This window comes from Entelurus aequoreus, linkage group LG22 (genome assembly GCF_033978785.1).
Source record: "Entelurus aequoreus isolate RoL-2023_Sb linkage group LG22, RoL_Eaeq_v1.1, whole genome shotgun sequence".
Classification (NCBI taxonomy): Eukaryota; Metazoa; Chordata; class Actinopteri; order Syngnathiformes; family Syngnathidae; genus Entelurus; species Entelurus aequoreus.
Window position 1 is genome coordinate 4,788,958 of NC_084752.1, and position 12,141 is coordinate 4,801,098.

General features: G+C 35.0%; 1 protein-coding gene across 8 annotated transcripts in view; it reads right to left on the reverse strand.

Annotated features, from left to right (window-relative positions):
• inpp4b (inositol polyphosphate-4-phosphatase type II B) overlaps positions 1 to 12,141 on the reverse strand; it is a 489,649-nt gene that overhangs the window by 66,587 nt on the left and 410,921 nt on the right. For all 8 annotated transcript variants that reach the window (XM_062032293.1, XM_062032295.1, XM_062032296.1 and 5 more), the window contains one exon: positions 5,710 to 5,893. In XM_062032293.1, coding sequence (XP_061888277.1) covers positions 5,710 to 5,893 — 184 coding nt within the window. The remainder of the gene's footprint in view (positions 1 to 5,709; positions 5,894 to 12,141) is intronic.

Below are 12,141 nucleotides of genomic sequence, written 5' to 3' on the forward strand. Positions count from 1 at the left end.
TCGATGAGTGATTTTCTGAGAAAAATTATTAATGTCACGAGAAATAGCTGAGATTTTCTGAGAATCAGGTGGTAAAAAAAAAAAAATGTTATGAGAAAAAGATGAAGTTATAACTTGGGGAACAATGTCAAATTATTGTTTCAAATGTTTTTTGTTTTTAAAAAAAAAAGTTGTGATATCCTGAGAAAAATGTGTACTGTGATGCTAAGAGAAATAGCTCAGTTTTATAATTTTTTTTTAATACACACATATATATATATATATATATATATATATATATATATATATATATATATATATATATATATATATATATATATATATATATATATATAAAACCAAATAAGCGATTTAACTTGAGAAACATGCTTTTTTCTTGTTGATCGACAATTAGTTACACAACTTTTTGGGGAAATGGACTTATGATCAAATTTTTTATATATTTTTCTTGAAAAAGCTCCAGGGAGCCACTAGGGCGGCGCTAGAGGGTTGCCGACCACCGGGTTATGCTATGAAAAAAAATCTGAACTCCGTTAGAAAAAGGTTTACATTTCTGAGAAAATGTCATAATATTACTGATAAATCTTATAATTTGATGAGAATTAAGTCGTATCATAATGGGAATAAGGTCATTATACCGTTAAAAAAAAAAAAAAAAAAAAAAGGAAAGGAAGAAATATAAAGAAAACAGTAATTTTGCGACAGATGTGATTTTCTGTGAATCAAGCGGTTATGCTAAAAAAACAAATTTTTGTAGAAAAAAATTAACATTTCGGGGAAAAACTCGTAATTTTATGCTAAAAAGATCGCAATTTTATGGGAATGAAGTTCTTATTTCATGGGAATATTTGTCAATACCGGGAAAAAAAGAAAACCTTTGCGTCAGAAAGGTCGTAAATTTGTATTGATGTGAAAAACAACTTTTATTGTCTTAAAAGTGATTTTAGGAGAAAAAAGTTGTCATTTTTGAGAAAAAGTGGTATTGTTAGGCTAGGATAAACAGTAATTCTGCCTCAAATACGTCGTAATTGTACGTACGGCGTGGCGAAGTTGGTAGAGTGGCTGTGCCAGCAATCGGAGGGTTGCTGGTTACTGGGGTTCAATTCCCACCTTCTACCTTCCTAGTCACGTCCGTTGTGTCCTTGGGCAAGACACTTCACCCTTTGCCTCTGATGGCTGCTGGTAGCGCCTTGCATGGCAGCTCCCGCCATCAGTGTGTGAATGTGTGTGTGAATGGGTGAATGTGGAAATACTGTCAAAGCGCTTTGAGTACCTTGAAGGTAGAAAAGCGCTAAGTACAACCCATTTATCATTTATCATTTGCAAGAAAAATCGTATTCGATGAGTGATTTTCTGAGAAAAATTATTAATGTCACGAGAAATAGCTGAGATTTTCTGAGAATCAGGTGGTAAAAAAAAAAAAATGTTATGATAAAAAGATGAAGTTATAACTTGGGGAACAATGTCAAATTACTGTTTCAAATGGTTTTTAAAAAAAAGTTGTGATATCCTGAGAAAAATTTGTACTGTGATGCTAAGAGAAATAGCTCAGTTTTATAATTAAAAAATAAATAAATAAATTTAAAAAAATTATATATATATATATATATATATATATATATATATATATATATATATATATATATATATATATATATATATATATATATATATATATATATAAAACCAAATAAGCGATTTAACTTGAGAAACATGCTTTTTTCTTGTTGATCGTCAATTACTTACATAACTTTTTGGGGAAATAAACTTATGATCAAAATTTTTATATATTTTTCGTGAAAAAGCTCCAGGGAGCCACTAGGGTGGCACTAGAGGGTTGCTGACCCCCGGGTTATGCTATGAAAAAAAAATCTGAACTCCGTTAGAAAAAGGTTTACATTTCTGAGAAAATGTCATAATATTACTGATAAATTGTGTAATTTGATGAGAATTAAGTCGTATCATAATGGGAATAAGATCATTATAACGTTAAAAAAATAAAATAAAATAAAAATAGGAAAGGAAAAAATATAAAGAAAACAGTAATTTTGCGACAGATGTGATTTTCTGTGAATCAAGCGGTTATGCTAAAAAAACAAATTTTTGTAGAAAAAAGTTAACATTTCGGGGAAAAAGTCGTAATTTTATGCTAAAAAGATCACAATTTTATGGGAATGAAGTTCTTACTTCATTGGAATATTTGTCAGTACCGGAAAAAAAAAGAAAACCTTTGTGTCAGAAAGGTCGTAAATTTGTATTGATGTGAAAAACAGCTCTTATTGTCTTAAAAGTCATTTTAAGAGAAAAAAAGTTGTCATTTTTGAGAAAAAGCGGTATTGTTAGACTAGGATAAACAGTAATTCTGCGTCAAATACATCGTAATTGTACGTTTGCAAGAAAAATCGTATTAGATGAGTGATTTTCTGAGAAAAATTATTAATGTTATGAGAAATAGATGCGATTTTCTGAGAATCAGGTGGTAAAAAAAATAAATGTTATGAGAAAAAGATGAAGTTATAACTTGGGGAACAATGTCAAATTATTGTTTCAAATGTTTTTTGTTTTTTAAAAAAAAAGTTGTGATATCCTGAGAAAAATGTGTACTGTGATGCTAAGAGAAATAGCTCAGTTTTATAAATGTTTTATATATATATATATATATATATATATATATATATATATATATATATATATATATATATATATATATATATATATATATAACCAAATGAGCGATTTAACTTGAGAAACCTGCTTTTTTCTTGTTGATCGTCAATTAGTTACACAACTTTTGGGGGAAATGGACTTATGATCCAATTTTACTTGAAAAAGCTCCAGGGAGCCACTAGGGCGGCGCTAGACGGTTGCCGACCCCCGGATTATGCTATGAAAAAAAATCTGAACTCCGTTAGAAAAAGGTTTACATTTCTGAGAAAATGTCATAATATTACTGATAAATCGTGTAATTTGATGAGAATTAAGTCGTATCACAATGGGAATAAGGTCATTATAACGTTAAAAAAATAAAATAAAATAAAAAAAGGAAAGGAAAAAATATAAAGAAAACAGTAATTTTGCGACAGCTGTGATTTTCTGCGAATCAAGCGGTTATGCTAAAAAAACAAATTTTTGTAGAAAAAAATTAACATTTCGGGGAAAAAGTCGTAATTTTATGCTAAAAAGATCGCAATTTTATGGGAATGAAGTTCTTATTTCATTGGAATATTTGTCAAAACCGGGAAAAAAAGAAAACCTTTGCGTCAGAAAGGTCGTAAATTTGTATTGCTGTGAAAAACAACTTTTATTGTCTCAAAAGTCATTTTAGGAGAAAAAAGTTGTCATTTTTGAGAAAAAGTGGTATTGTTAGACTAGGATAAATCGTAATTGTACGTTTGCAAGAAAAATCGTATTCGATGAGTGATTTTCTGAGAAAAATTATTAATGTCACGAGAAATAGCTGAAATTTTCTGAGAATCAGGTGGTAAAAAAAAAAAAATGTTATGAGAAAAAGATGAAGTTATAACTTGGGGAACAATGTCAAATTACTGTTTCAAATGTTTTGTTTTAAAAAAAAAAAGTTGTGATATCCTGAGAAAAATGTGTACTGTGATGCTTAGAGAAATAACTCAGTTTTATAAATTTGTATATATTTTTTTTCTAACAGGACTTTTTCATATGACATGACAACTGGGATTTCATAAAACCAAGATTTTTTTTTCTCAACTATTTCCTTACAAAATGACAACCAAGCACACAAATAACACTTTTTACTTTTTACCAGATATGGCCTGCCACATTATTTAAAGTGGCCCGCAAAAAAAAAAAAAAAATAAATAAAAATAAATAAAGTGGCCAGCAAAAGCTTTAAAATATGTGCCAATGAAGTACTTTACAAAATTATTACTTCTTTCCATTTTGACAGAAAAAAATACACCTAATGCATGCAATTGCATATATTTTCAAATGTAATTATATCTAAAAATGCAACAAATATAATACCATCATACATGTCAAACTTTTTTTGTTAAAATAAAAATAATAATGACAAACATGTGCTTTTAAAGCAAGTTTTCCATCTAACTGTACACTGTAAAAATAACAATAGTGTAGAGTATGCAGTAAAAAACTCAGTTGCTAGGATTTTGTCATACAAAAACTATAGTACCCTTTTTCCATTTACAGTAATATGCTGTAAAAACCACCATAGATTAAAGAAAAACTGTAGCGACTGAGCTGCCAGTTTTTTTATTGCAAACATTTAAAAAGAAAATGGTATAATAATACCTTAACGTGATTCCTTATACATTTATATCCATGAATGATTCATGGTTACAAGCGGCCCTCTGAAGCCAGCCACAACCGCGATGTGGCCCTCGGTGAAAACCAGTTCGACCCCCCTGTCCGAGCATAACCACTTAATCTTCACAAGATAACATTCTTCTTACTATTTGTCAGAATAATTGTATCTAAGTTATCACAAAACTTTGTGTTGCCATGAGTAACGAGAAGACAAAAGCTGTCTTTCATCCTACCAAAAAGAAGGCTTGTAAAACTCCACTGTGTAGGATAGGAAGCAACATGAAGGTGTTCTGTTTCTTTGATGTATTGTAATCAACAGAATGATATTGTCTTGACCCGAGATCTACAAAGCGAAGAGGAAGCAGGACCTGACTCCCTTCCAGGGACCTCTTCTTTGAACTCTTTTACGACCTTTTCTTTGAACTGTTTGTAATCAAAGGCAATGACTGTTTACGACCCCCGTACCTTTAGAAACAGCTGTTGCCATGTAATCAGGGAAAGTCCAAATAAAAGAGGAGGCGTACAATCTTTCGTCTACGCGTTTCTCCTCATTGAGCCAAATTTAATTCTGTCTCTGTTTAATTCCTTGCTTCTTGTCTTGTTTAATAGATGTCATCAGTGTTTGAACCTGACACTATTCTTTGTAAAATTCCACATTATTGTCACAAATACAACTTTTCTTTGACAGTAGCAGAAAACCTCTAACACTAATAACTAGGGATGTCCGATAATGGCTTTTTGCCGATATCCGATATTCCGATATTGTCCAACTCTTTAATTACCGATACCGATATCAACCGATACCGATATCAACCGATATATGCAGTCGTGGAATTAACACATTATTATGCCTAATTTGGACAATCAGGTATGGTGAAGATAAGGTACTTTTTAAAAAAAATAATAAAATAAGATAACTAAATTAAAAACATTTTCTTGAATAAAAAAGAAAGTAATACAATATAAAAACAGTTACATAGAAACTAGTAATTAATGAAAATGAGTAAAATTAACTGTTAAAGGTTAGTACTATTAGTGGACCAGCAGCACGCACAATCATGTGTGCTTACGGACTGTATCCCTTGCAGACTGTATTGATATATATTGATATATAATGTAGGAACCAGAATATTGATAACAGAAAGAAATGGGGGGAGGGAGGTTTTTTGGGTTGGTGCACTAATTGTAAGTGTATCTTGTGTTTTTTATGTTGATTTAATAAAAAAATAAAATTAAATTAAAAAAAACAAAAAAAACCGATACAGATAATAAAAAAAACGATACCGATAATTTCCGATATTACATTTTAACGCATTTATCGGCCGATAATATCGGCAGGCCGATATTATCGGACATCCCTACTAATAACACGTTAACTTATTTTTACACTAGTACCACAGCTGATGTTACCTTGTCAGAGAGGTTCCTGAGCGCCTCCCTGAGTCCAGGCGAGGATCGCTCCTGAGCAGCTTGGAGGAGTTGGTCCGCTAAGCTGGTGATGAGCGGCTGCAGGAGGCTGACGCTGCTCAAGACCTCCTGAGCTTTGGCCGTGTGCTCTGGGGAGTAGTAGATGCACTGGTAGGCGGTGCTGAAGCTGCGGACAACGACACACCGAGTGCATCTGGTTAGCATCGTTCACTCTACAGTGCAGTGCACTCAATCAATACGGATTGCCCTAAAGGTGGTCAGATTGCATAAAAATAGCATAAAAAATAAAGGATGTTCACGAGCCCACGTTGCATCCTCTGATTCAACATTTCAACTTATTTTTACACTTGTGTAAGAGTTCATGAAAAAAAAAAAAAATCTGCATATTACATCAGACAACAGTCAAGAAAGTAGGGTTGGTACCAAAATGTATTTCGATACTTTTCTAAATAAAGGGGACCACAAAAAATGAATTATTGTCTTTATTTTAACAAACAATCTTAGGGTACATTAAACATATGTTTATTATTGCAATTTTGTCCTTAAATAAAATAGTGAACATACTAGACAACTTGTCTTTTATTAGTAAGTAAACAAACAAAGGCTCCTAATTAGTCTGCTGACGTAAGCAGTAACATATTGTGTCATTTATCTACCTATTATTTTGTCAACATTATTAAGGACAAGTTGTAGAAAATTAATTATTAATTCACTTGTTCATTTACTGTTAATATCTGATTATTTTCTGTTTCATCATGTTCTATCTACACTTCTGTTAAAATGTAATAATCACTTATTCTTCTCTTCTTTGATACTTTACATTAGTTTTGGATGATACCACAAATTTGGGTATCGATCCGATACCAAGTAGTTACAGGATCATACATTGGTCATATTCAAAGTCTTCATGTGTCCAGGGACATATTTACTGAGTTTATAAACATAATATGAATTTTTTAAAAATGAAAAAAGATTTTGTGATGCTAAAAAATATCGATGTAATCATAGTAATATTTTTTTTGTAATGTTTTTTAAATTGAATTCTGTCTCTGTTTAATTCCTTGCATCTTGTCTTGTTTAATAGATGTCATCAGTGTTTGAACCTGACAGGTGCCTCGAGGAACGCCCGAGTTATGTAAATCAGTGGTCCCCAACCTTTTTGTAGCTGCGGACCGGTCAACGCTTGAAAATTTGTCCCTCGGACCGGTGGGGGGGAGGGGGCGGGGTGTAGTATTTAAAAAAAAAATAATTTTTTTTTTTTTTTTTTTTACATAAATAAATACAATCATGTGTGCTTACGGACTGTATCCCTGCAGGCTGTATTGATCTATATTGATATATAATGTATATATTGTGTTTTTTATGTTGATTTCATAAAAAAAAAAAAAAAAAAAAAAAAAAAAAAAATTCTTGTGCGGCCCGGTACCAATCGGTCCGCGGTCCGGTACCGGGCCGCGGCCCGGTGGTTGGGGACCACTGATGTAAATCACAAGTTTGGACTTCCTATTTATTACATGAATGGCCCAAAAAATGCACCACAAGTTGATACATTTTGTCAAATAATTATAAAAATAAAATACAAATAAATATCAATATGAAACATTTTATATTAGTTTAATTGTGCATTTCTGTCCACATGCAAATGTTCACTTCCACACCCTCTCTGGGTTGTTGTTCCACTGTCAAAATAGTGCCCGACGTCACCTCGTGTGTTGCATTCAAATCCTTCCCTCACATCCAGAAGGGAATCCATTTAATACTGAATTTCAGGCTCTAAAAACCCCCCACACATTTTGTCACTCGGTCGATTTGGGGAGGCAAATGGCTTCAGTGAAAACTCTCTCCCGGGGTTAATGACTTAAGACTGAGTTTGCGCTGACTTCCTGCCAGGAGCGAGGCAGTCATTTGTAAAGCGTGCAGAGAGTTTACAGTCAGTGCTGCACATCTATGTAGGCCAGGCCCGAGGGGGGCGGGGGGGCGTCCTACCATTCAACCCACGACAGCCAAGAGATGCCCTGCATGCGCGACGTCTCCAAAGTCTGGCCTGCAGACCACTGGTGGTCTGCCAGGAACCCTGAGTGGTCCAGAAGTTGATTTTTGCTACACTTGCCTCAAATCTAAATACTAGATTGACCCAAGTATAAGACGACCCACTCACTTTGAGTCTGTAAATTAGTTTGCTTGTTGATGATTTTTGTCTGCTTTTGTATTGTGTAGTTCTATTTATATGGTAATTAATATTCTGGGACTGTAAATTGTTTGCTTGTTGATGATTTTTATTTGTTTCTGTATTGTGTAGTTATAATTATATGCTTTTACTTGTAATTGTATTGAGTTTGTGGACCCCAGGAAGACTAGCGGGTTGTTGTGGCAACCAGCTAATGGGGATCCTTAATAAAAATAAAATCAAAATCACTCACACATCTTATATTTGTGCAGGTGATTCATTTTTTCCTCAATGAATGTCAATCCAAGTCAATGCAAAACGATAAAAAAATATATAAAGACAGAACAATAAAATCATATGGACAGCCATAAGTGTTTACATTTTGCTTTATATTTATTAATTTACTTGTTTTTTGCCTGGTTTTGTATTTGTTTTGTATCATCCCGTGAGGTGTATATTACTTCTTTTGTTTTTTTGCTCGGTTTGTACTTCATGAAGTTTTGCACTTGTGTTTTTTTTGTTGTTTTGTTTTGTTTTCGTTATATTTGGATGTAATTGTTGGTTCACATATCATTAAGTAAGACTATGTATTATGTGAAGGGGGCAGGAAAATATAAGATTTTTCTTCATCCTGCTCCTTCTTAGGCATTGCTGTGTAACGGTGTAACTGAATAATTGTGTTAGAATTGTCTATCAAAGATGCACATCAATGAAGGAGATAAATAAAAATGAAATGAAATGAAATAAAATCTGACATTTTTAGTTCTATTGAAGTCATTACCATTTTCTTCTGTACATTTGAGTCCGTGTTCCAGACTCTACAAGTTTTTGAGGGAAGGTGAGGTTTCACTGTGTCTGTGACAATATCATCCGCTACTTGTTTTTTGCTGATATCAGGACCGACATCCAAAATCCATTTTGGATCGGGACACCTTTGGACGTAACGCGATATCATTTCAAACTGAAATGAAATCCACTTCAATTTACCAGCAGAGTCGATGGAAAATAGTGGAAAGAAGTCACCGTCTTGTTGACTCATATAATAATAATAATAGATTTTATTTGTAAAAGCACTTTACATTGAGCTAACAACCTCAAAGTGCTACAGTGCATTAAAAAAATAAAATAAAGAAAAATAAAAACTAGAACAGCCTAATAGCTAAAACTAGTATGCATATATCTAAAAAAAAGTTTAAAAAAAGGAAAAAAAAGAAGGGTTTTTAAGCCTTTTTAAAAGCATCCACAGTCTGTGGTGCCCTCAGGTGGTCAGGGAGAGTGTTCCACAGACTGGGAGTGGCGGAGCTCCCATAATTCGGAGCTTTGTCCTCGGAGGTTGGAGGAGGTTAGCCTGTCCGGAGCGGAGGTGTCGTATGGAGGATTTGGGGGTGAGTAGTTCTTTGAGGTAGAGGGGGGCATTACCATGGAGGCACTGGTGGGTTAGTAGGGAGACTTTGTATTCAACCCTGAGTGGAACAGGAAGCCAGTGAAGGGATTTGAGAACTGGTGTGATGTGGTCGTATTTCCACACTCTCATCAGGATCCTAGCAGCACTATTCTGTATGTATTGCAGCTTCTGGATGTTCTTGCTGGGGATCCCGACAAGAAGTGAGTTGCAGTAGTCTAGCCTGGAGGAGACAAAGGTGTGGACGAGCCTCTCGGCATCAGAGAAAGTGAGTGAGGGGCGGTGTCAGAATAATTGTATCTAAGTTATCACAACACTTTGTGTTGCATTGAGTTCGCCCAAAAGCTGTCTTTGATCCTACCAAGCAAAAGGCTTGTAAAACTCCACTGTGTAGGAATGGAAGCGACATGAAGGCGTCGGTTTCTTTGATGTATTGTAATCCACAGAAAGATTTTGTCTTGACCCGGAGAGGAGGCAGGGCCTGACCTCCCTCAAGGCACCTTTTCTTTGAACTGTTTAGGACCTTTTCTTTGAACTGTTTTGTAATCAAAGGCGATGGCTGTTTACGACCCCCCTCCCTTAGAAACAGCTGTTGCCATGTAATCAGGGAAAGTCCAAATAAAAAAGGAGGCGTACATAGGGATGATGTTTGATAAGAAATTATCGAGTTCGAGCCCATTATCAAATCCTCTTATCGAACCGATTCCTTATTTCTCTTATCGATTCTCTTATCGAATCCAGATAGGTTGTTGTATATGGAAAAAAACACCATATTTGGTTTAACAAAAGCTCACTTTTATTTTATAAGAAAAAAATAAAATAAAAAAAATAAAAAAATATTGACTGTAGTATTTTCATATCGCCACAAGGGGTCAGTAAGAGTCTACAATCAAATGGGCATAACATTGCAGGTCCCACAGGGCATTTCCTGTGTAACGTACATTCCCAGGGATTCGAATAACGGGAACCGGTTCTCAAAAAGGGATTCGAGTCCATGGAATCGGTTCTTTTCTTATCGAACAACCGGGAGAACCGATTTCGAACATCATCCCTAGGCGTACAATCTTTCGTCAGAGCGTGGTGGAACTGTGCAAAGAGTACAGTCCAGACGTTTCTCCTCAATTGAGCCAAATTGAATTCTGTCTCTGTTTAATTCCTTGCTTCTTGTCTTGTTTAATAGATGTCATCAGTGTTTGAACCCTGACAGGCGGAGTTTTGCAATGTTCCTGAGGCGGGAGAAGGAGGTGTTGCACAGTTGTTTTATGTGAACCTCAAAGGATGTATGCACATATGCACAAACTCCACGCCATTAGGGAGGCCATGCGACCGGCAGTAATGAATGCCGGGAGTCCTCGGCCAAGGAGAGACAGCTTTAATTGCCTCATCAGAATTTTCCGTTAGTCCGACTGGAAGTGAGCGTGGCACACCGAGCCGCAGGTGTGCTTCAGGTGTGTTTGGCGTCCGTGTTGGTTTGAAAAACAATACAATCTGGGAGCGACGCTAACGAATCGCAGCCTCGAAACTCTCCCGTCGGAGGCGATTAAACTCCAGGGTGAAGTCGGAGACCAGCGTTGTTTCCTTGCCGCAGTAAATTACATCCAGGTGAAGACGATCCCCCCGCCTTGCTTGGATTAGCGCTCCACTCGTCTTTTGTTGCAAGGAGCTCCCCAAAGAACTTGTTATTTTCTTCCTTTGTTTAGGGGCACACGCCTACACTCCGCCACTTCTAAGTCAAAATGTCTGCTTTTACACTCGCTGCTGTTGCTTCGAGCGATGTTGACAGGAATTACAAACTAACTTTTGTCGGAACTCCTGAGTCACTGTCAAAATTAAACCTGCATATGCTGCATTATAGTCGGGGTGTAGCATACATAGCAGCATTAGTGTCTAAATCAGGTGTGTCCCTGGGCCAAATTTGGCCCGCCAAAGGGTGGGATCTTTATTATTTGCATTAATGTAGGTTATTTATGTTTCAAGCTTGAATTTAGGGTGTCATGGTCCAATACTGCTACAAGATATTGGTGTAATATCAGCAAAAAAAACAAGTAACCGATGATACCTTATACCAGGGGTGTCCAAAGTGCGGCCCGGGGGCCATTTGCGGCCCGCAGCTAATTGTTTACCGGCCCGCAACACATTCTGCAAAAATTGCAAACTCTATAACAGGGGTCACCAACGCGGTGCCCGCGGGCACCAGGTAGCCCGTAAGGACCAGATGAGTAGCCCGCCGGCCTGTTCTAAAAATAGCTCAAATAGCAGCACTTACCATTGAGCTGCCTCTATTTTTTAAATTTTATTTATTTACTAGCAAGCTGGTCTCGCTTTGCCCGACATTTTTAATTCTAAGAGAGACAAAACTCAAATAGAATTTGAAAATCCAAGAAAATATTTTAAAGACTTGGTCTTCACTTGTTTAAATAAATTCATTATTTTTTTTTTTTTTGCTTCTTATAACTTTCAGAAAGACAATTTTAGAGAAAAAATACAACCTTAAAAATGATTTTAGGATTTTTAAACATATACATGTTTACCTTTTGAATGCCTTCCTCTTCTTTCCTGACAATTTAAATCAATGTTCAAGTAAATTTATTTTTTTTATTGTAAAGAATAATAAATACATTTTAATTTAATTCTTAATTTTAGCTTCTGTTTTTTCGACGAAGAATATTTGTGAAATATTTCTTCAAACTTGTTATGATTAAAATTCAAAAAAATTATTCTGGCAAATCTAGAAAATCTGTAGAATCAAATTGAAATCTTATTTCAAGGTCTTTTGAATTTCTTTTAAAAAATTTGTTCTGGAAAATCTAGAAGAAATAATGATTTGTCTTTGTTAGAAATATAG